The sequence below is a fragment of the Microchirus variegatus genome, assembly GCF_963457635.1.
Source record: "Microchirus variegatus genome assembly, chromosome: 10".
Lineage (NCBI taxonomy): Eukaryota > Metazoa > Chordata > Actinopteri > Pleuronectiformes > Soleidae > Microchirus > Microchirus variegatus.
The window spans coordinates 18,363,707-18,389,288 of record NC_139811.1 but is presented as its reverse complement, the minus strand read 5'-3'; the positions used below and the strand labels follow the sequence as shown (position 1 = coordinate 18,389,288).

General features: G+C 40.7%; 2 protein-coding genes across 3 annotated transcripts in view; both read left to right on the top strand.

Moving 5' to 3' along the window:
* Positions 1-1,173, top strand: part of shank1 (SH3 and multiple ankyrin repeat domains 1) — a gene marked incomplete at both ends in the record, with an annotated part of 56,926 nt that extends 55,753 nt beyond the window's left edge. Inside the window, one exon of the mRNA XM_083896853.1 lies at positions 1,086-1,173. Within this exon, the coding sequence (XP_083752979.1) occupies positions 1,086-1,173 (88 nt within the window). The remainder of the gene's footprint in view (positions 1-1,085) is intronic.
* Positions 1,174-9,846: 8,673 nt separating this feature from the next.
* On the top strand, positions 9,847-24,277 carry LOC310932629 (protein kinase C and casein kinase substrate in neurons protein 3). 2 transcript variants are annotated; one of them, XM_083895959.1, is made up of 10 exons: positions 9,847-10,024; positions 12,796-12,863; positions 18,307-18,463; positions 19,086-19,321; positions 19,410-19,565; positions 20,016-20,191; positions 20,915-21,035; positions 21,136-21,206; positions 21,318-21,397; positions 22,535-24,277. In XM_083895959.1, exons 2-10 carry the CDS (start codon positions 12,804-12,806, stop codon positions 22,642-22,644), a joined length of 1,167 nt encoding a protein of 388 aa, XP_083752085.1. In that variant the 5' UTR covers positions 9,847-10,024; positions 12,796-12,803; the 3' UTR covers positions 22,645-24,277. The 2 variants fall into 2 exon arrangements, with proteins under 2 accessions (XP_083752085.1, XP_083752084.1); XM_083895958.1 differs by lacking the exon at positions 9,847-10,024 and adding an exon at positions 10,255-10,503.
* Positions 24,278-25,582: the final 1,305 nt, after the last annotated feature.

Sequence of the window (25,582 nt, the reverse complement as noted above, 5' to 3'; positions counted from 1 at the left end):
ACAGCATTATTTCTTCACTGCTCTGCAGCTGCCGAAGCCACAGGAGATCACGACAAAACATCGCAGTGAAAATAATATTTATCATATCTTAACATAAATCAGTGATGATGGAAAAGTCACTCTTGCACCACAAGGTTTAACTTTAATTGTCAAATACACACACATTTACGCACCAACAGTAGACCACAACAGCAGCAACTGTGAGAGTTAATTCCACTAAGCCAGGGGTGTCAAACTAATTTACACTGAGGGCCACATCAGCAGTATTGTTACCCTCAAAGAGCCAGATGTAACTGTCATACAGAATAAATTTAACCAAATATAATGTAAAATAAAGCTATCTAGTCTGTAACATATTGCTAAATAACTTTCTGTATTTATTACTTATTCAATTTCACTCGTTGCATGATGCGTATACAATGATACACTGCGATCTAGTGGCGGTGCCGTCACTTTGCGGGTAACGCAATCGCCATGCATTGTGGGAAATGTAGTTCATGGTCAACCCACGCCTTAAAGCAGCATAGACCTATTTTAACACAGATTATTAAGACCAATTAATCACTCGAGGGCCACATAAAATGACGTGGCGGGCCACATCTGGCCCCAGGGCCTTGAGTTTGACACATGTGCATTAAGCTATTGTGCAAACAAAGGTGTAGTGCTCTCTACTTTGGAGATGATGGATCAATAATATCTGTAGTCTCATCTCTGTCCTCTGTCCTTTATAGCCCAAAAAAACGACCTCCTTTGGAAGTCAATTCAGTGAGTCTCCTTCCTTGACCTACTTTTTGCCACTCTTATGCAGCTTGTTACTGAAGTGGAACTTTGTACAACTTTGACACCCTGAACTCAGAGCTTTCAGAAAATTCAACAGGTCATGAATATGACTCAAATGGAGCGGACACCAAAACAGAATCCACAATAACCACACCCAGAGAAGGAGAATAACAGCAATCTCTATTGAAGACGTTAATATACCATTACCTTTTTGACAAGTTAATATTTGTTTCCTTATATCATGTAAGGCAGAATGTGTGGGACGTACTGTATATTAAGGCAGCTGTTTGTTCTTCTCTCCTCAGGCTGTCCAGCAGCCCATTTCCTATTTCTGTTCTCTCACCTCGGGATGGACAGAGTGAGAGGAGGAGAGATGACGTGAGCCAGAGCTGAGGTTGCAAAACGCAGAGATTGAAAGAGAGAGGGGAAGGAGGGATTGGGTGCAATGAGGGAGGAAGACACAACTGCTGCTGTCCATGGTGGATTCACACGACAAATGAGAGTGGAACAGATCTCACACAGAGAGCAAGAAAGAGGGAGTCAGTTCCCCCGAAGGGAGATGGAAACACAGGGATGAGAAAAAAGGGCTGATGATCCATAAATAAACCGGCTGGCGCTCCCTGGTTGTGGCAGGCTGATTTACACCCCGACACTTCCCCACATGCATGCACGGTCACAATCAACAAACAAAAACACCCCTTCATCCAAATATGCTTATGGAGACACTATGGCTGCAGCAGTTCTTACACTGAAGGAACAGAGATTATACCAAAACCTGGAGGAACAAAGAGAGGCCACGTTTTTTTCGTAGTTTTTTTTGTTGTTGTTGACCAGTTTTAGATAAAGGTGTCCCTCGCTGTGAAGCCATCTTGTTGAAAAGTCATCTCACCCCCTCCCCATCAGACAAGCAGTTTAAAATCTTAAGAGTGAAACCCATCAAGTATATATAGAGTGCAATCAATTAGAAGCCGAGTGGATGCTACTTTTTAAGAGTCTGAAGATCATCGAGGATGATGAGTGTTTGAGGGCGAATGAGAGTGATTGTCTGCAGGAGTGAGGCCGTGTGTGTGTGTGTGTGTGTGTGTGTGTGTGTGTGTGTGTGTGTGTGTGTGTGTGTGTGTGTGTGTGTGTGTGTGTGTGTGTGTGTGTGTGTGTGTGTGTGTGTGTGTGTGTGTGTGTGTGTGTGTGTGTGTGTGTGTGTGTGTGTGTGTGTGTGTGTGTGTGTGTGTGTGTGTGTGTGTGTGTGTGTGTGTGTGTGTGTGTGTGTGTGTGTGTGTGTGGTGAACACAAAATGATATAAGGCAGAATACCATGACAGCTTCCCCGTGTTGTTGGAGGTGGTGAGGACGCGCGCAGTTAAGTTGTGTATCCTTTGCTGTTGTTTCAGGCGGAGGTTGCGATAGGTCGCGTCTTGTTTTTTTTTTTTACCTCACCACTGGTATAGGACTCTGTCGTCGTCGCAGGTCCTGTCGTTTAGTGCGTTTTCTCTATCGCTCTTTATCATCCTAAGTCTTATAATAACATACATACAGACTGGTCACTGTATCACAAATTTGTAGCAAAAATAAGTGCCCGGACCAACAACATAACAAAAAAAAAACACTGATACACACGCACGCACACACACACACACGATGCTACTAAACATGCTGCATGTATCCACCAACATGTAGATTCACACACGCACACACAGACACACACAAGCACTCCTGTGTTTGTGCTACGAGTTCATGGGACACCTTATATATTATAGACACAGTAATATACGTTTGGATCCGAGATGTGTTAAAGGAGATAGACGGTGCTTTCACTTGGGACAACGTGAAGTGGGAATCTACCAGAGGATTTTATTTACCTGGAAAGGTAAAGGCAACTGCTGTGCACCCATTCAGACCTGAGCGAGGGAGACTGGACAGGAGCGGGGAGGGGAAGAGGAAAAACTGCCATTTTCTTGCTCTTTCCCACTCAATCTCCCCTGCTCCTCCTGCGTGCCCTCCTCTCTCTCCCTCTCTCCACGAAATCCAGGAGGACACAAGAAGCCACCTGGCCAATGGGGGATCTGAGGGTAACACTTATATCGAATTTTAATACTATGATTGTTCTTACAATTTTTAAATGGGAATGGGAACACTGGAATACTGATATGAAGAGATTTATTGTTACTCGACATCATTACTCTCATCGTCCTTACTGTTATTGCAGCTTCAGAGAGTGTCCCTGCTTCTGGGAGATAGCGATGCATATCCGGAATGTGCCGCGAAAAATGTGTTATATATTCAAATAGAAAATGTATATGTAGGTATTTTTTTGAAACGAGAGATGCATAATTATTTGGGATTGTACCCCTAACATTGCTTCTATCTATGTGATGAGAAGCATTGCAACTTAATGTGAAGCACATTTCCTCATGCTGTCGTCGAATTGTGAAGATCATTTTTTTAAATTATTATTTATATGTTGATCTTTATGGCCTAAAAGATGATTTTCTCACTCTGTTTAAAACCTACTTAGTATTATGCAGATGCTAAACATGTAGCAACTGTTACTCTGGGGATGCCCAAGACACATAAGTGAAAATGTTTTATCCCTTTTATTTAAAACACTTCCACTTCTTAATTTTAGAGAATATAGCCACCTCCTCTTCATTGGTCACTTATTAAAAAAAATATGTCTGTGTTCTGAGAACCATTCATTGGTTTCCCCATCAGCTTTCATGCCACGTTTACATCCCATTATATCCTCAATCCTGCTTTTCTCACTGTTGCTGAGATCAAATATAAGGGCTCTTTCATGACCTCTCTACCTTGAACAACACTTCACCTCTCCTGCTGCTTTCAAGTCCTTGGACACATATCGAACGTGCATTTTACATCAGAGGAAATGGACGCGGAGTTTCATCGCACCCCAACCCCCCTGCCCCCACCCCCCGCAGTCTATTTTTGCAAGAAGATAAACGGCTTTTCATAGATCACGTCACTCAAATTGCACATAAACACACACACACATATACACTATAAATGTGAATGGAAAATGGTCACTAAAGGGGATCTTGTTTTCCGTGCTGGTGGTTAAGGGACGATTATATTTGAATGCGAGGGGAAAATAGCAATAAGGACGATGAAAATAATGGTCATCTAATTATGGTTTAAGATGTTTAAAAAAAAAGAAAAAAAAAAGTCTCAAAAGTTCTAAAGAATCTCTGTCTTCCAAATAATGTTTAACATGAAAAGGGTAAAGTGTATTTATTTAACTGCTCTGCTTTCTATACAGTTCGACCTTGACTCTACGTCGGCCCTCTTCCACTGTTAATGACCTGACACTATTAACAGCTCCGCTCTATTTGCATCCTCTTGTTTGTACAAAGCACCTTCTGAAGTCGCTGACATGTGCCAGTATGCTCACAGCTCTTCATTAACTACCAGCATTTAATGTAATCACCCCCGTTTCCATTAGCAGACTTGACTTTATACATTTCTCCTCAGTGGATCAGTCCAAAAAGGGGGCGGGGGGGGGGACGATGTGTCTGAAAGAATAAAACAAGCAGAACGTGGCTTCCTGTTCAAACTAAAGCCTCAGCCACGATTTTGCTTGTTTTCCATCAGGTATCTAAAAAAAAAAACAAGGTCTGCTAATTAAAATAGGGCAGATTAATATCTTTGGAAAAGACTTAATGAAATCATCTCTGGCTGATGTTCTCGTTGAGGTCACTGGTGAGAAACTGGAGAATTGTGTTTTAATTCTTTCATTGCACTCAGTAGTTTTGACAGTTTGTCATTGCTGTCGGGAGATAAGAAATCGGTCCAACTTTATAGAAAGCATTTCCTTTCCTTTAAGAGATCTTTTAAAAAAACGAGAATATGAACAGATGAAAGGTAACTTATAGAATATATATATATATATATAAATATAAATATATATGTATATGTTATATGCATATACACACATTCATATAATCATATATGAATTTCAAATGTTTTAAGAGATAAATTGTTAGAATTATAATAAAGATAAAGAAACAAAGTTGTAATTCATGTATTGTGATTTCTGGATATGAAGCCTCACTCTCAACAAAAAGCACACATTTTTCAAAATTTTTAAAAAACGTTTCTTTGTTTACAACACTTACTGGTTTTCTGGTGGCTGCTCACACATCTTCTACTGTATATCCTTCTCTGCTCTTCCTTTTACCACAGAATGATGTTTTGGTAATGGCTCAAATGACAGACAATAGTCTAACAGGATAAAAACAATCCTGTGTCAAATAATGATGGGGAATACAATTTCCATGTGGTTCAAATTCAGTGCCCAGTAATGAAGATTTGATAATTTGGCTTTTGTATATTTATTCCAAATCTATCAAAAGGTGTCCAGTTGTTTATTTGCCACACCTAATGCATTCTTTATTTAATAACCCCAACAGATCAGAAATTGTATAATTAATAGGGCCATTATAGAGTGATTTTTGTTCTTAACAGTAGGTTTAAACCTGAACATGGCTTCAGGTCAACCTCATTTGAGTTGTAAAGTTCTAAGTAAGAAGTTATTTGATGAAATACTCATACTTCTTTCTTATAAATATACAATCAACTGGTTGCATAATTTGTTTTTCCATTACCCCAGAATGATATTTATATCAGGAACTGGGTCAGCTCTAGAGGCCACCGTGTTTTATTAGCACACAAAAACATTGATGCATGTTTTGACACTAACAGACCGAGTAGGAACGATGAGTTATATTCAACTTTAATGAAAATATGTCATAGACAAAATGTTTCAAACATTCTTACATTAAAAAGTCAATATTTCCAAAGATTGTTAAAAATCTTAAGTAATACATAGAAAAAGTTTAGTAATTCACTGAATAGGCAGCTCCTTTGGCACAAACTACTACATCAATGCAACACAGCACAGAGGTGAGCAGTGTCTTCGTCTTCTGTCTTTTTCCTCTTTCGCTCTGATAAGACGCATCGGTCTCTGGATCAGGAACTGCATCGCAGCAGGACACATTAGTCGTGATCCATCTCCTGTAGACATCGGTACGTTGTGGCTCTTGAGGTCAACTCCAGCCTGAGTCCACTCTCTGAGGAGCAGGGTTTTCCTAACCACACTTTCTCCCTGAAAGTGATCTTTCCACAGCTGGATAGCTCACTTTGCCCTTTCACTGATCATCTGTGGCTAACCCTCCTTGAGGGTTTTGCTGATCATCTTCTGAACAAGGATTACATGTCAGGATCAGCACCTGTAAAAAAAAAAAACAAATACACAGTCGTGAGGCAAACAACTCGCTGGCATAATCATAGACCAAACATTTTGGCACTCGTCTGTTCAGACTCTGCCTTGTCAAGGGCAGAGGTGCACTTCTATCAACACTGCATTTCTGAGCCCAGTGCAATACATCACAAGAGATGAGCAGTCAGAGAATCCGCTACTAAAATACACAGACACAGTATGATACAAACCTTAATTCACGTCACTGTAGGAGTAACTTCCTTTGCAAGACCTGAAATAGAAAAGCAAATTAAGTTAATGTGTTGCAATAATTGTCACATTTGCCATCATTAGTTAAGATTCTCCTCAGAAACTCTGGCTTGTCAGGGCCAAAGATGCACGTTTTCGCCACATTAACTCAGAGCCCAGTGCAGGTCATCAGGGGAGAGAAGCCACGTTCAAATCCACAACAGCAGAAGTTCACTCACAGCAGGTTAAGTATCTGTTCTCTTATCTCTATATCAAGAAAATGCAATGTCGTGTACAATACCACAAGTAACGCATGAGACCTAGAGCAATGTCCTCAATAATTACACAGCAAAAAGTCCAATACATCCTGAACTAAATCTGCCCTTATTTCTGCATTCACAGCTCTGTAGCCAGCTATGCTCTTGTAGAGACCAGTTGTGAGTATTCACTGCCACCCAGTGGTCATAGTTCAGTAAGACACTTTGGCTGCCTTCACGGATGGCAGAGCAAGTGTTGGAGACAACACTGCCTTATGACAAGAGGTAATATATTATGTTTTTGGGTTGTATAATTGCACCGTTATCAAAAGGCTATATTTTACTCATTGGCTGTCTAGATTTCAAAATCTCTACTTAAAACATACCTTTCTTAAACACACATTTCCAGTTCTGAGGTGGTGATGTAGACTTGAAGTGACCTGAAATGACAAATTAAACAGAGCACACGTTACTGTGATGATCTCCAGAAAAATAAAACCCACATCCACAGTTAGATAATAGTCTCCTCAGAAACTCTGGCTTGTCAGGGCCAAAGGTGCACTTTATCTCCACATTAACTCAGAGCCCAGTGCAAGTCATCAGGGGAGAGAAGCAGTTAAAATCCGGACTACAGTGAAAGTGTCTGATACACAATTATTTCACTCTAAAATATTCAAATCGATAGCTCTTCTGTAGATCATTACAATGTAGGCTATCAAGCTAACAGGGTCTCGAGGCTTCCCACGTGGAGACAGGCCTTGAAAGCTGCCGTTTATCAGAACTATCAGCAGAAAATATTGTTTAAGAGTTCAGACAAACGAGAGTAAATAGCCCAAACCAAACCTGGTTATGAAAGTTTGTGTTTTTATATTCGCCACATTCAAAAATCAGACAACATGAGTGCTATTGGTGACCACGTGTTACGGGACGCAGTTTTACGTCACCGTGTTTAATTCGGCGCACACGACACACAAGAAAAACGCCCTAAAATATCATAAAGTCTACTCTGGTTTCACAGTAGTTATGTGAAATTGACGATAGACAGACATGTAAATGTACATTATGTGTATGAAACAGCAGTATTCTGCGCTAAAATCGCCGGTTCGCTCAGCGGAAGCGGTGCCTGTATTAGTTTAAGCGGTTCTTCCGACAACACTCGACTGATATAATCGTACATTATTAGTTTTCACATGAGCTTAAGTTATAAAATGATCTTACCATTAACAGCAGCCATGTTGAGCTGGTGTCAGAACGTGTAGCAGAGACAGCAATGACCGAGCTGACCAGAAACTGCTGCTGTTGGCGCTTCTTCTTCTTCTGAACGTCGGCTCATCTATTATATTCTATTATATACTAATATAGACTATCGCCACCTACAGGGTCGGAGTGGAAGTTACAGTTATCTTTGCAGTGCCGGCCCCAGCCTTTATGGGGCCCGAAGCTGAATCTTCTTCCACCACCTCAGAGTAGCTAGTAGCTATTATTGATACTAATGTCATTCATAAATTGCATTAATTATAGTTGTGTTATTTACACCAACAACCACACTACAAGGCATGTGGCAGAGTATTCATTTGCACTTTAGTTAATTGTGGCTATGCTGAACTTGAATTAAACAAGTAAACCAGTTTAATGACAAACACAGACCAAAGATAAAACCAAATAACTCAAGCACAACACTATTTAGATATATAAAGATAGATCTAAAGAGAGCTAGATTTATTTAATTTGTTAAAATATTTTTTTCTCCACACACTATTGGGGGATCCCTGGTGGTCTGGGTAAGAAAACACCATAATGTACTTATCTGAGCAACCATGTTCCTTCATTGAAACAGAGCTGCAACTAACAATTATTTTCGTATCTGTTTTGATTAATCTGTCAATGAATCGATGAATCGTTCGGTCCATAAAATGTTGAAAAACATTGATCAGTGTTTGGAAATGACAACGTTCTCCAATGTCTTATTTTGTCCACAAACCAAAATGATTCGCTTTTAATGATTTATTTGTTTATGTAGAGCAAAGTAACAAAGATAATATTTACATTTTAAGAAGCTAAATCAATCTGAAATGGTGTTTTAATAATGAAAAAAAATCTTAGAACGGATTAATTGATTATCAAAACAGTTGCCAATTAATTTAAAAATCGATTAATCGTTTTCAGCTCTAGAAACAGTATTTTGTTCAACCACACTGACAGGTTGTGTCTGTCATTTTTTATGTCTCTCCCTTCTTCAAAACTCAGCTGCACTGACACTGACATCATGTCTGAATCACCTGGAGGAAAACATCATCATTATGGAGCACACAGTTAGGCACCAACCACTCATTCCATTCTGTTCCAGTTCCTTTGGCGATTTACTGAAACATTTTGTGATCAAAAGGGATTCAAATGTATTATTTTCTTAAAACATATGACCTAACAGAGACCCTTTCCTATACTTTATTAAAAAATTTTTATTAGCATTTTAATGACAGGATCTCCCAGCGTTGCCATGATATCCGTCTACTCTCCTTCCAACGTTTGATTACAGGATTACCAACACAGGATTGTTGTTTTCTGAGCGTAGGCTGCTGCAGTAGTTTGGGCGTAGCATTATTTACAATAGCGTGTTCTGACATGACAAAAGTTGCACAAGTTCAGCATAGCGTAAAGTATTATGTCACCAAGAGCCGGGTACAGTGTGTTGTGTTTGAGCAACTCTTCTTCGGGGGGGCCTACTTACTTCAAAGCAGCACACACTGACTGTACACACACACACACACACCATATATATACCCACACCGGATATTTCCTCCAGCTGTGGAGGCAGACGTACCAAACTGTCCCAGGGGGAATGTTGTGGGGACGGAAAATGGGTTTGAAGAGAAGTATGGAGGGATGGAGTTCCCCTTATCTGGTCATGCTGCTCTGAGTGTCTTTGTGAAATAGTAAAACAGAGCTAATGGGCCTATTAAGCCGTACACACACATCCACATGCAGACTCCTCTTGGGTGACTCAGTTATTGTTTACATCTAAACACACACACACACATAATAAAAAAAAACAGTGTGGTCTGCGTTGTTAACACCACTCTGAGGGAGGTGAATGAACGCAGAGACGCCAGAGACGATTTCCAACAAGTGGTGAAGTACAATGAACAAGAGACAAAGTTTCCTGCAGCTGTTTTAAACAGAGGGAGACAGTAAGAGAGGGGGAGAGAGAGAGAGAGGGGGGTAGACAGAGAGTAGGAGGGAGGGAGGCTGTGAGGGAGGAGGAGAAGGAGAAGAGAGAGAGAAAAAAAGAAGCCAACTCATCTGACACAAACAGTGGGCCAAAGAAAGGGGAAGAGCAGGAGCATTGCTGTTTGGAAACGAGTGGAAAAATCAAAGTTGGAGAGGGTGAAGAGGAGTACAAAGAAGTCAGGAGGGGGAAAAGCAGACTGCAAGTCTACGCAGAGATTTGATTTCAAAAGGGAGTTTCAACCAAACCAAAGAGGGAAAAGTGTGTTGAAGTTGAGAGAGAGAGGCCCCAGCTACACAGAGAGGTAAGAACTCATAAGGCTGTGCCTTTTTTTTGCTGAATGGTTGCATTACACACAGAGATCGGGTGGAATGATTGAGCTCCTATTTCTGCGTCCTGTCTTCATTTGTTACTATATATTTCCTCTCTGTCATGTGTGCGTGCGTTGAGTTATGTGTGACAGATGAAACGGGGACAGGGGGAGGAGTGAGTGACCGTGCCAGGGAATGAGCAGAGTTAGAGGGGTGAAAGAGTTTGGTTGGCTGGAAGCTCCAGATGGGCTCTCTTAACCCAGATGAGCTACAGCTTTAGCTGCTCATAGTTATTTCGTTGCTTTCTCTCTTAAGGGTGAATTCAAAGTTTTAGAAAGTCTGGATTAATGCAACTAGGAGACCTTTTTTTCTTCTTCTTTTAAGCCAGGGGAGCAAATTTCCTGTCTGACGTACAGGAGGTCATAAAAAGTCTGGAGGACCCATGGTGGAGTTAAATCTGTGCTTGTTGGTGGTGAGTTGTACAGTGTGAATTCTGCTCTTCTTACCGGGCGGTTAAGTATGGAATGTAATCCACATGATATACTTTCTATTTGACCACTTTCTTTAAACAGCTATTCCTCAAAGACATTTTTAGAGGAGTTTTAAAATCATATTTTTAAAAAAAGGCTCATGTGGTCAACAGTGTGATTCCTGTTGATAATACATTCTCTTGCTTATAAATGGTATGCAATCGTAATTAAAGGTGTATTATGTAATAAATCTAAAGCAACTGGCCATAAAATCCTCCTAATATGTCACAGAGACTCAGGAATAATGTTCATATAACAAACTGAACTCACCAACAACAACAGTACAGACAAAATATTTGCATTAAAAATTTGTTTTTGCAGACTGCAAATCATGTTTATGTTTTGAAATCATGTTTTGGCATGTGGCGCCACCTACCGCCGTCTACCAATCATTGCAGTCAGTAGAGTCTCTGCTGCCGAGCAACCACAGGTTGCCAGTTACGTCAGAAAACGAAACCTAAAAGACCTTGGTATTTTGAATTTTAATGCAGTAACCGTTTTTGGCCACATTTTTACATATGGCACCTTTAAAGAGGTGGACGATGGACCAAATGATTAATTTACAAGCAAACGCTTTCGTTTACCGAATACACACAAGTAAAATCACTATTCTTAATAAGGTTGGACAGCAGAGCAGCACAATCCCCCACAGTGAAAACTCTTTCACAGTTGCACCCCATGGAAAGTCAGTCAGCAACGGGACAGGAAGTCGAGGTCAAGGGTCAAAGGGGGCTGCTCATTATTTTTGTGACCTCCTGTGAATCTCCGTGTTGTGTAATCTCCGAGGCTTCAGTTTCAGAGACGCAGCAGCCGAAAGAAAAACTGAAGAAGAGTCGAGCGGAGGGGAGAGGCACGAGCATGTGATGCCCCATGAACAGCAGGATGTGGAGGGGGAAAAAAAAATCATTGAATCTAATTGTGTGGAGCATGAGGAGAAATGGCTGCAGGGAGGAAGAACAGACAAGACATGAGGGCTTTGTCTGACCTGAGTTCAGAACACAAAACTGCTGTGTGCTCAGATATTTAACTGGAAAAGTTGACTTTTTTCTTGAGCGAGCGTCATCGTCGTCGTCACAGATGCGTGTTATGGCTGTGACCTCGTACCATGTGAGCGCGTGTCTGCTGGTTGTTGAACAGAATGTGCAGGTGTGACTTTTTTTTTTACAAGAATAAAAGCAGAGATAGAGAGGAAGAGAGAGAGAGAGTTACACCAGCATGGGAAGAAATTGAGTGTGAATTATAGGATGTGTGTTGACCTTTAGCCCCTGTTAATTTTAGGATCGCTCATGTTTCAAAGCTTGCTCGTGCGGCACAGGACAGGACAGGCCTTCCTGGCTGATGCTGCCTGCGTTTACTGTACACCTCCTGCTTTCAAATTTATTGGGCACGTCACCTTCCACTTTTAATGGCTTCACAAAAGCCTCCACGAAATGATGCACTCACTGAAACACATCACTATAAATCCAAGGATAGACAAGAGCACATTTATCTCAGGGAATACTGAGCTTTTCTTATCACATATTGTTGTACTTTATTGAAAATATCACGTCAGCTGTTACACATGAACACAGATTAAACAGATTATAAAAACCAACTGTAAGATAACACATCATTTGAATAGCCATGACCCAAAAACATTCACATAAGAGAGTCTACATAAGATTGTTCTCTATGTTTTTTTGTTTTTTTTTCCATTTGATTAATGAACGATGCTGAGTTGACCTGACAGGACTGTGGGATATGTCTGACTAAATAAACCCTCTGGGACTTTTAGAGGAAGTGACTTCCTGTTATGGACGTGTGGCTCGTCACCGATTCCCATGCACAAGGATTTCTGGTAGTGATTTGGCTCTGAACGTGTATAATATTTGTTTCCTAAGTTAACTAAGAACGAGTTGCAGGATCATAAGCAATGTTGGAAGCTGTTAAAGCTTCATCTGCTTCAAAATGTGCAAACAAGATGACATTTCTGTGCATATTGTATCTACAAAGCCTCACATCTAAACCAATTATACAAAGGTCAGTGTGTTCAGTCGTGGCAGCGGTCAAAATGCCGCATGTTGCAAGGAAGAATGTTAATGTCTAAAGCAGTGACGACCAGTTCCCTTTTATAGTGTGAGAGCAGAACTCTCAGAATAATGTCACTTATTTACCCTATTAAAGTCAGACCGTGAACATGTTTTGAGCTTATTTGTAACAGTTTGAAATCACATATTCTTTACCGTCTCACACAGAGAACAGGATGTCGACGCTGTCTGCAGAATCCAGCTCTGAAGATGCCAGCAATCGCAGCTTCTGGATGGTAAGAATATGTGTTCTAGCACATTTATAGTGTGTGTCTGTCCTTGTCAAGTTATCTCTCTGAATTCAGTCTGGAGGCTGAGATACACGAGATAGCTTCTGCCTCCATCGCTCCAGTCTCTGTGACCTTCCAGTCAAAACAGACTTCACAGTTTAGTCGCTCGGGCTTTCACATCAGTGTAAACAAGGCTGTGCTTTCTTTTTAAAAAAAAAAAGTGAATCGTGACTAATGCACACGCTGGATTCCCTCACTCGGGCTTAACTGCACTCAGAGAAGGTTTTTGGCATCGTCTTCGGCTCATTAGGTATTTGATTGTTTGCCGTTGTTTTACAAAGAGCGCTGCACGCGCGGGGGGGGGGGGGGGGGGGGGGTCACGTCTCTTGGGATGTTGAACGTGTTTCTGCTATATTGCACCACTTGGTATTTATTTTATTTTTTGCTGCTGCATAAAGGAAAAACGATGAGATTTCTTCTCCTATCCTGTTTAAAATCGACCAAACATGAAGTTTATCTTGCAGATTCATCAGAAAAGTGCATAGTTGGTGTAACTGATGAACAGGCTTTTGCCTGCTTTGTTCACCATTTGCCATCTCTGTGATAAGCGAAGCTGGCTGCCGTGTGTGGTAGTAAACAATCAACCACAATCAAGCTCAACAAATGTGTACAGAAAAACAAACAACAACATCCAATAACGGACAGAGTTGTATATAATTCAACGAAACAGCAAATGCTGGCTGCTCATTGAGATTTGACTGAGCGTGATAACACAGGATGAATTACACTAACAGCAACAAGACAAACTCATATGCAGTTATTTTTGCTCATAAATCTACCAGTTCCTGTTTTCAATGGTCCTGAATCTCCCTGCTCCGGTTGAGCAGCAGCAGTAACAAACACACAGGATCACTGTGCTCTGTTTACGAGACACGGTTCTGTTTAGCCATCATGTTTTATAGCTGTAAACACCTCCGACATCCAAAGTGCCGGAGCGTCTCGTTTTTGAGTGTGCCACCGCTTTAATGCGGGCTTTGTCTCCCGTTGGCCTCGATGTGCCGCTCCCAACTTTCATCTCTCCCCCTCCTGTAATTTTGGCAGCCTCATGTTGTGCTGCATGTGTTTCCAGGCCTTTTCCTGTCTGTCATTATACTGCAAAGTGTAGCTCTTTTTGTTTGTCGCGATGATAACAATGACGCTGCCGTAGAGGACACATATGGATATTTATGGATATTCAGCTCTGACAGAATCGACTGAATGGATGGTTTTAAGCTGCTGTAACAGAACATCATTGTTTTTTTATCCTGCAGGAGACTCCATCACTGCAGGACGCTTTATCTTATCTTACTAAGACAAACATTTCTATGGGGACATCTTTGTTGTTTAGTGCAGCACAGTGTCTCATAAAATGGTGTTTAAAACCATATATACATTCTTTGAAATAAGGGTTCCAAAAGGATCCTTCTTCAAGGGCTGAGGTTCTACCTGGAACCATTTGCTTCTGAAAAATCCTTTCCCCAAGAAAGGGTTTTTCCAAGGGTTCTCGGTGACACTAATGGTTCCAGTAAGAACCATTTTGATCTAGAGAACCCTTTAAAACTCCTTTCCTGAATAAAGGGTTTTAAAAGGGTTCTTGGTGGAACCTGTATAAAAAGGTTCTACCTGGAGCCAAAAAGGGTTCTCCTATGAGGACAAGCCGAAGAACCTTATATGGTTCTACTTAGCACTTTTATTTCGATTTATTTAAGCCGGGAGTTGCTACATGAATAGTTTTTTCCTGAAGGTTTATTAAGTAGCACATATAAATTAAAGGTGCATTTTGTAATAAATCTAAAGCAACTGGCCATAAAATCCTCCTAATATGTCACAGAGACTCAGGAATAATGTTAATTTAACAAACTGAACTCACCAAGAGTCTCAGCTGCCGAGCAACCACGGGTTGCCAGTTATGTCAGAAAACGAAACTTAAGGGACCTCGGTATTTTGAATTTGAATGTAGTAACTGTTTTTGGCCACATTCTTACATATGGCACCTTTAATAGTGCCATATATTATGTGGCAGGAATAGTTTTGCAGGCAATTTGCTCTTGTCATGAATCATTTATATTGTGAATTTGGTCGTTGTACTTTGTCGCCTTTGCTCAAATAAAACATTTGGGAAACTCTGGCCTAGACTTTTATGTACAAAGCCAGAACAAAGACTAAGAAGAACATGTTGTATTAAATGGAAAAAAAATGCGTAAGTCTCACCACAGTGCCCATCATTCCTGATTAACACAAGATCACACATGTTTTATATGGAAAACTGATAAAAAGCTGCCTGATCCTGAACATGTTACACTTAATGGCATGAGAAATAATAAAATAAAAGACGTTCTACTCATGGTTCTGAGGACGAACACAGCGCTATATTCAGTTACACTCGGGAAATGGGATTTTTCAGCAGAGGCCCGTTGGCCATTTTCTTTGACGACACATTTTTACTAGATTTTCTGGTAGCAGATTAGCATCTGCCTCAGAGATTGGCCCGCTGAGTCTTTGCAGCGTTGCTTCTGGCCTCAAAGTGGATTCCTCAGCTGTTTCCATTTAACTCTCAGACGAGGACCAAGGAGATTCAGTGAAAAAACCACAACAGAGGCTGAAAGGAAGGAAAAAAAGGAGGCGCAGGGGAGGCACGGATGAGAAGTACCCCCAGTCGACATTTAATTTCTGCAAAATTAAATGTCTTTGATTCTTTTGGATGATTGTATATACGTACAGCTTACATTTTTACTCTTAAGCACCTTACCATGTGTGACGCTTCCAGCTTAATACAGTGTATGCTTGTGTGTGAAATAATAGGCAGATACATAATGTCAAATGCCTTAAATGATGCATACAGCGTGAAGCTGGATGCTTTAGAGAAAGGTCAGAAAAGGAATATCTGTGCTTAAATTGAATTCATTTGAAAAAAACTGCTAATTTAGTCCAAGTGCCACCAGCATTACTATCTTCATTTCACATGTAAAGACTTAAGTGACTGACCTTTACGGTGCACTTTCATTTCATTATCCACTAATTAAGAGTTGCACTGGAGACAAATGCCCTTCAGTTGTAAGTAAAAATGCAAACATGGAGGTCACTGTGGTCTGTGCATGAGAAAGACAGTTGATGTTACTCAGGGGAATAAAAAAAGCACCGCTATGCACTGTGTAATTATTTAGTGTATGCCAACAGTCATTGCATGGATTATGAAGTGGACATACAGCGTGTGGGTGTAACGAGTGACATTACAGCTGGTGTTTAGAGTTCCTAAACCATCTGAATGAGCCAACGTGCAGTAACTGGAGCTCCACAGCTAACGTGTTTAAGAAGGGAAAATGTCATCCGTGATATAAAAGTCATTTTATAGTATTTACAATAAGTGCATTACCTCAGATGATTTAACACAACGTGACAACAGGTTCATTCAACCAGCAGCAGCTGCGCAAATCCGTCAGAGGCTAATGAACAAGAGGTCTGACAGAAAGTGAAGAAGAGAGTAGGAGTGAGTGTTGAGTCGGAGCTGACGGCGGCTGCCAGGAAAATTGCAGAGAGATTTCCAGATTCCACATCCACAAACAACACACTTGCTTCAGATATGTTATTACACTCAGGATCTTGCCGTCGCTGCCCTCCTGTCTTCCATCTGGCTTTTTTTTTATGGTCGGGGCCTTGTCCTCATGTCCACTCACCACACCCCACACTGCCGCCGCCGCCGTCACAGTTTACCACAGGAAACTCGATGCCAGTAAAGTGTCACTTGTGGCACGTGGGGGTTGACCTTAAGGCGGCTACAGCAGTGTCACAGCTGTGAAAGGAGATGTGGGTGCAACCTGGACCTTGTTATGACAAACTGAGCCGGGGATGATCCGCAGACCAGCAATGACTGTTAAAAGTGGAGTGTCTCTTTTTGTCAAAGTAGAAATGATAGTTGTATAAGATAAAACAGATATGTTTAATATGGAACTGCTTCATTCCATTTAGTTGTTCTTATTCCAGCTCATGGTTTTATGCATATACTTGTTAGCTGGCACAACTTAGGACACATGGAGCTGAGCTGAGTCAACATTTTAGGAAATACAGTTAGCTTAGCATAAAGATGAGTTTTTACTGCTTCAGATGCACTGGTTGTAAAATGGATGGCCTGTAAAAAAAATTCCAATCCTTTATTTATAAAGCACATTAAAACAACAGAGTTTCACCAAAGTGCTGTACAGTCTAAATATATATGTCGTACATGCATACAACAGACATAAAAGCATACAATAACACAACACACACTAGTTCAATTCACATTGTGGTGAAAGCTAATGAAAACAAAGAAAGAGATTTTAAAACAGGAACAGTTGAACTTGAATATTTTGGATGTATATGCTAAGCTAAAATAAGCAAAGCTAAGCTTTTAATTTTGGCTCCATCACCTTCTGCAACCCTTAAAGCAGGGCTATTCAACTAAAATGTCCGGAGGGCCAGCTTTTCAGAAGGCTGTCCAGCCAGTGGGCCGGTCAACCCCTGTACTCCTATTTTGTGTTGCATGTACAGTAAACGGATACAAATAGATACAAAATGTTATAAATTATTTAGCACTTATTTATTGAAATGGCTGCTAGTTTTGTGCAAAAAAGGTAAGTAACAAAACCACCAACATCCAGGTACAGAACAAGGTTACAGTTACAGTACCACCAACTTTTGGGTATAACAGTCACAATTGGATCTTACAAAATTAGAGGTAACAATATAAACAACATTAAGGTGCAATGGCCACAAAAGGCTATATTTGCAGTAATATAAGTAACAGTACCGATAATATTCAGGTACAATTGCTACAGTTGGCTCATAGTGCAAAATATTCTGGGACACAGGCTGCCTACAATTACAGCTGTACTAGTGATTGCCAAAAGTAAACTCATCATTTATGGGTTAATGGGCCACGGGCCAGTCCAAATTGCTTGAAGGGCCGGTTCTGGCCCCCGGGCCTTAAGTTGAATAGCCTTGCTTTAAAGGAATTATTATTATAGAATATTATTAGAAGCAGAGATGAAGAGATGATCGTAGTAGTAGTAACGGTAGTAAATTGAATGATAATGATGACTGAGTGTAAGATAGTAGAAGAGGGGAGAGTCATGTTGACTGAAAAGGTTATATATTTAGTTTCATGTACTAAACCGGTTAATGTTGCAGATGCCGTTTCTACTCTGCCAGAAATAAACTGTGAGCAGCTGTGTGTAGCCTGTACTGTTTTTAATTCGCAACGGTGCATCCAAAAAGAAGACACTAACAGTTTGTATCGAACACCATTTAAACACGCTGTCCATATAGCTTGAGGTTTCACCGTCCTCCTCCTGCTGTTTATCTAGTGTGAACAGGAGATCTCACACCTCTCTCTCTCTCTCTCTCGCTCTCTCTCTCTCTCTTTGTGTCCTGGCAGCCTGGGAACTATCAGCGCACGGTGAAGCGGACAGAAGACGCTTTCCAGGCCTGTAATGACATAGTGGCATGTTTTCAAGAGAGAGCTCGGGTGGAGAGACAGTACGCCCAGCAACTTAGTGAATGGAGCAACAAATGGAAGCCAGTGGTGGACTCCAGTAAGTACAGTAACCGCCACCTCAGGTCACTTACGGTGACGACATAAAGCGAATATAAAACATACACTATAATGGACAAAAGTATTTTGACACCTGACCATTACACCAACAAGGGCTGTAATGACGTATTCAGTACTTTTATATGGAGTTGGTCGTCCTTTTGCAGCGATAACAGCTTCCACACTTCTTGGAAGACGTTCCTCAAGATTTTTAAGTGTTTCTATGGGGATATATGCCCGTTCATTCTGTAGAGCATCGATGAGGTCAGGCACTGATGATAGATGAGAAGACCTGACTCGCAACCTCTGTTCCAGTTCATCCCAAAGGTGGTCGATGTGGTTGAGGTCAGGGGTTCTATGCGGAACAGTCAAGTTCTTCCACATCAAATTGGTCAAACCATGTCTTTATAGTCCTTGCTTTGTGCACTGGGGGACAATCTTGTCTGTTACCACAAAATTGGAAGCATAACATTGTCCAAAGGTCAAACCTAAAGCCTGATTGAAACACCTGAATCACCAAATCCTCTTGTCCATATAGTGATAAGAAATTATAAATATTTAATGGCCATATTTTCAAAGTAAAAAAAGAATCAAATGGTTTTTCTTTCTTCTTCCTCCATCAGCTCCTCTATACGGCTCTCTTCTGAAGGCCTGGCAGTGTTTTTTGTCCTCTGCTGATCGACTGGCTTCCTTACACGCCTCCATCTGCCGTTCGCTGGTGTCAGAGGACGGAGACAAGGTCAGGACCTGGCAGAAGGACACTTTCCACAAGAAGTTATTTGGAGGATTCAAGGAGTCTCAGGACACCGAGACGGGCTTCACACGAGCTCAGAAGCCGTGGGCCAAACGCCTTAAGAAGGTCTGTCTTCACAGTTTTTCTGCTGTATTGTTTTTGAGTGCACAGTTTGATGACGATATAGTAACAGGTCATTTTGGTTCTTCTTCAGTTGGATAAAGCCAGGAGGGCGTACCATAAGGTGAGCCGTAAAGAGCACATAGCCAGGGAGCGAGATTCACACGCTCAGGGAAACCCAGACGTCTCCATCGACAAACAAAAGAAGATCCAGGAGGAGAGAGAGATCGCTCAACAAGAGGCTGAGAAGGTAGCTAACACTTTTCACTGAAGTGTGATTTGTTCTGTAACTACAGTATCAGTCATCAATTATAAATGGTGTCCAGTTTTTACCAGTAGAAGCGCAATGAAGAGCGAGTCCAAACACTTTCCACAGGTCAGCATTTGGAGGTGTGAAAAAAATCTAGTAGCCTAATGTTGACAATGGCGGGGAAGATCAGGAGCCTATGGTACCATGTGATTTGCAGATGTCTCGAAAACATCCACCAAAGTTAATGTGCTTGAACTGTTTTTTATGAAATTATTGAATTTTTTCCATCTTTTCAAATATATAGAATATTAAATGTTTTGTTTTATTGGACTAAATTAGGTTATACTGGCCAGTGACACAACATTTAAAAAAACAACAAAAAAAAGAACACTTTTTTGAGTGAGTAATAGTGTCCATATCTGGTATTAACTATATTTTACTGTGTCGCAGGTTCGTTCCCGCTACGAGAAAGTCCTCGAGGAGGTGAACCGCTATGCTCCTCGCTACATGGAGGAGATGGAGTCCATCTTTGACCAGTCCCAGGAAGAGGAGCGGAAAAGGATCGTCTTCCTCAAACAGGCCTTCCTCTCCATCCACACACATCTGGACATCACCAACAATGAGAGGTGAGACACACGGCCACGGGATCCTCGAGACGCCGAGGTGGAGATTGGTGTGTTTGTTAGTTAAGTGACTGGAACCAAATTTAAATTTGTGGTTTCTTTGCCTCTCGTGTCTTGCTGTGTCTTTAGCGCCGAGGGTGTTAAAATCAATAGCTGGAGTGAGTTTAGTGCTAATTAAAAGCCATTTTCTCCACAGATTATCACAGCGTTTCTCACTGACTCCTTTCGATTCTGATAAAGGAAGCAAGACAACAGTTTAATTATTTTATCAAATCTTCAGGAACCATTTTGGGTTAATGAGAGCAAATATTATATAAACTGCTTAATGTTAAGACTTGGATGCAGTACAAGCTGCGTGTGACTGAAGTAGAGGTTTGTAGAGAAGAAGAATGGAATACAGTAACTTATCTCAGAGGGGCAATTTGTTTTGCAGAGAATATACTCGGACAATACTCTTGTCATCATGGACTGAAAATGCTTTATTACAGTATGATCATTAGAGAAATGTATGCCATACCATTAATTATCCAGCTGTCACCCAATACACTGCTTATCCGTGTGCAACGTGTTTATTATGCCCAACATAAACCTGTCAGACTATATACTGTACCTCACAAGAGAACGTCTTCTACAGTAGCTACTTTGTAGGAAAGGTCACCATCCTTTTTAAAAGTTGAAATGGTTAAAGGGTTAAAATACAGTTTTGAATGTCTCCTGCTGGCGTAGTGCGTTAGCTGTGTACAATGATCTGCACAACACACTGATGGCCATCGATGAGCAAGAGGACCTTCGCTGGTGGAAAAACACCCACGGGCCTGGAATGCCCACAGACTGGCCTCACTTCCAGGTTTGTTTTTTGTTTTTTTTGGATTTTTTGCATCATTTGTCGTCAAGTATCTTGTTTTTTGGGTGCATTTAAACATTTCCTATTCATTTCATGTCAATAGGATTGGATCCCTGATAAGAAGAACAAAAAAGGGAAAAAGGATGTGGAAAAGAAAGGAACACTAGAGAAGGGGTGAGTTTACTGTAGGAAATAAAAGAAAGATGACACGTGTCTATGTTTGTTTCACTCATGTGATGCCGTGCTGTGTCGATCTTCCTGTCTCTCTCTTTTTCTTGGTGTCAGTGTGATGATTGGAGGAGTGAGAGTCAGAGCTCTGTATGATTACGTTGGCCAGGAGACAGATGAGCTGTCCTTTAAAGCAGGTAAACACAACGTCGGACTTGTGGAATGTACTGAGCTGCACCGGTGTGTATAGATTTAGTCAGACACAGTAAACAGCATTGTTTAAATAAGTGCACGACAATAATTCAATAATATAATAAACATTACTGTGCAAAAAAATCTAACTTTGTTATAAGGCTTGCGGATGCAGAATTCTGTGATTTTTGGTATTTTAAATGGAATGTTGTTATTGAAAGGTGTTTTCAAGCACGTCATGAAGGAAACTGCTGTAATAGTTCTTTTGTGACAGCAGCCATGACATATTACAACATTTCCACTGCAGAGAGAGTCAGGGTCGTAGTGTTTTCATGTGGAAGGGATTTCACAGTCATACATTTTAGCCTATAGATGCTGTTTTCTCCTGAAAGAAAAAGTGATTTCAAAACTTAAAGGTGCCATATGTAAGAATGTGGCCAAAAAACAGTCACTACATTCAAATTCAAAATACCGAGGTCTTTTAGGTTTCGTTTTCTGACGTAACTGGCAACCCGTGGTTGCTCGGCAGCTGAGACTCTACTGACTGCAATGATTGGTAGACGGCGATAGGTGGCGCCACATGCCAAAACATGATTTTAAAACATAAACAAGATTTGCAGTCTGCAAAAAAAACTTAGTATGCAAATATTTTGTCTGTACTGTTCAGTTTGTTATATGAATATTATTCCTGAGTCTCTGTGACATATTAGGAGGATTTTAGGGCCAGTTGCTTTAGATTTATTACATAATGCACCTTTAACACATATTTCCTGTATTTGCTGGTTATCTAATGATTATTAATGTTATTAAAGCGATGCCAAAACGGCAAATTCAGCTGCACAACACAGTATATTGAAGTCAATTGAAGTCTCTGAAACTGCAATCCAGCAGAACACTTATATTTTTTCTTCGCAAATAAGAGAAGGTTTTCTGACCTCGAATTGATTAGAAACCGAATATCTGTCTATAGTTGGTTTAAATGCATGGTTTGGCACCAGTAAATTCAGTACGTACCAAGAAAGAATTTAGTTTTGTCAAAAAAACATTGGTTGCAGCTCTTATTTAAAAAATAATAATAATAAATAAATAAAATAATAATAATAATGATAATCACAAGGATGATGAAATGTGTGTCACTGCAGGTGAGGAGTTTTTGAAGATCGAGGACGAGGACGATCAAGGCTGGTGTCGGGGCATGAAGGATGGAGGGTGGGAGGGGCTTTACCCAGCCAACTACGTGGAGGTGGTGTAAATTTGTCACGTGTGCACCGAGAATGAAACATCACATGGTTTATTTCACTGTGGAAGTCACAGTCCTGGACACATAAAGCCACCGAGCAGCTGTTAGTCAAAGACGTGGTCTGTTAGGAGGTGACCGCGCATGTACAGGCGGATATTTCATCTTATAGAGATTTGCTCACACGGTGCCCAGGTTGTGAAATCTCTTGAAGGATAACTGACAAATATCTTAATATATACAGTGTGCATTGACCACTTGTATTGAAGCCACGTGATTAAGCAATGCTTTGATATAAAAACACGTTACGTTACATATGCTGGGTTTTTAAGGTACATTATAACTAACCATTATGGTGCTGAAATTGCATTACAGGACTGCTACTTTAGCTGTTTTTATTATTCCTTTTTTTTTTTTTTTCTTTTTTTTTTTTTGCACCTCATCATATTTCTATTAAGATTCTCACAAAAAGGCCTCACAGCATATGAAGAAAGTGATGCCACGACTGTGATCATAATTAATCTGAAGCGAGGAGAGGGAGCATGATTGATGCAGCTTAATGTGCCTGTGTTTCTGTAGGAACAGGCTGCAAATGTAGAGGAATGTGTTTATTTGCTTTCTCAGTCTCAGTAAAGCAAAAAAGATCGACGTTATCTTTGTGTGTCCAGTGCAGTGAGGGGTCACCGATTCCCAAACAGCATCAACACACATTCCAGGAGCTCAAATGCTGTCGTAGTTTGTCGTTTGTCCTGATCAATTATGAATTACTTGACTACTTGTATGTGAAAGGGGTGAAAGGGGGGGGTAATCACAGAGGCAAGTGAAGAGTTATCACTCACCTCTGTGTTTGCTTTCAGCTCGGTGGAGCCTGATTGGATATGTCGATGCATTGTTTTGGATTTCCTGCCCCGCAGCTGTTATTTGGCCTCGCTCCCACTGCTCTCGTGGCCTTGATGTCGTCTGTAGCAGGCAGCTGATTTCATTAAGAGAGCTCTAAAAATGCCACCGCACACTTCATTCTTAGCAACAAGCAGGACGTTGTGGCACAGTGGGTGAACAAAGGGGAGAATTAAGCAGATAAAGAAGGAACAGACGTTGCCAATTGAGAGACGGTGGAGTGAAGCAGAGCTAAAAATAAAAGAGATAAAGCACATTTGACCCGACCCCACCTGAATGGTGGCCCCCTAAGGACAACTCCTTCGAATAAAAAAAATGCTTTATATTCATCAATCGATTTATTTTTGGAGCTAACAAAAGCACGGTAGACCAACTGCTTCCACATCCAAAAGGTCCAGGTTTAAACATGTTCTCTAAATGTTTAGAGATGAAACTGATCACTTCTTTTCATCAGATTCCCATGTGTGACAACAAACATTCACATTTCTCTCCTCGTCAGGCTGTTCCTTAAAGATACACACTGGGGAACAAATAGTTTTCCTGTCCGTGTGCGTCTGTTTGTCTGTGTGTGTGTGTCATATCTAATCATGTGTTGCTTTACCAAAGTAAGAAAATGCTGGATTTGCCTTTGCCCTTCGTCTTCTTCTGTATCCGTGTATGTGTTTGTCATGTAAAAACGATGCATATGCCCCACGAGAAACACTTTTTAGCAAATGGTCCGTGTTTGTCTTCAGAAAATACAATTCTAAAGTGAACCACCATTGGAATGACTGTTATTGGATTTGTGGCGGAAAGAATGATAATGCATGTGTGTGTTTATTTGAAAGAGACAAAGAGCGAGTTGTTGAATCACCATGTCATCATGTTCTGCCTCTGGATATTTATATGTATAGAGGCGACACGCACACACTGTACACGCACACACTGTACACACACACACGCACACAAAACACTCACTTTAAGCTCTTATGTTCGTGTCAACGGAGCTGTGTCCAAGTCAAATGCAGCTCTCTCGCTCGATGATGCCGCCACAAAGCAGCCATGCAGAGCAGCCCACAGTCGTGTTTAATGACTGCAACGATAAATCTCAGTGTTCTCGCCGTTTTACATTCTCCTCACACATGCTACACTCTCCAGTATGCGGGAATTCTCTGCTGTTTTCCACAGCAGTAATGGAGAAGATGATGATGATGTCGATGTCGAACGGAGAAAATCTTCCCTGTGATGGCGTTTCATCATGGACGGAACATATAGTGGATTAGTTAGATTAGTTAGTTAGATGAAACTTCATAAAACAGAAGTACTGCGCAAAGTTAAGCCACCATGAGAGTTGTTGTATGCTCTATGGTCAGGCTGTAATGACCATAAATGTATAATTATTGAAAAACAAATCACTTTATTGGAACAAATTTATAGCATGACCCTGGCTCTTAAAACTGGAGTGGAATCCTAATTAATTGAACTTAAAGTTTATTGCTCCAGATGAATATATTAGCAACACTGACAGCTTGATTATATAAAAGACTTTCAGTCACACTGTTCTAACCAGTGAGCACAGTTGACATACAAAAACAACAAAGCTGGTGGTGTCATACAGGACTGCATAGAAATCATATAAATACAATAAGGTTAAGAGAAGTTTATCACAATTGCAAGTGGGTAACATTGTTGCCTCACAAATCACAGTTGTGTGTGAGGCTTGTGGATACTTTTGGTGATTGACTGGAGGTGTGAAACTGACTGTGAGTGTGAGAGTGAGTGCTTGTTCGTCTCTATGTGTCGGCCCTGTGATGGACTGGTGACCTGTGCAGAGTTAACCCTGCCTTTTCCTCCATCTCAGCTGGGATTGATTCTAAGCCTGAGACAATATAACAGTTTCCCATCATCATTATCCTGAACAAAATAATAGTGGTTCACGATGTTACTGTGACGACTGAAGAAATATGTTTTAATGTCACTAACATCGCACCTACATTTATCTTTTAGTGAAAAAAAGTTATTTTAAATAGGATGTAATGTATGAAGGCGTTTAATATTACTGTTTTCTCTCCACTCA

Coding starts and splice junctions, on each gene's coding strand:
- LOC310932629 (XM_083895959.1), top strand. CDS start 12,804: ATGTCGACGCTGTCTGCAGAATCCAGCTCTGAAGATGCCAGCAATCGC. Junction 12,864..18,306: donor GCAATCGCAGCTTCTGGATG/GTAAGAATATGT, acceptor GTGTCCTGGCAG/CCTGGGAACTATCAGCGCAC. Junction 21,398..22,534: donor TGAGCTGTCCTTTAAAGCAG/GTAAACACAACG, acceptor GTGTCACTGCAG/GTGAGGAGTTTTTGAAGATC.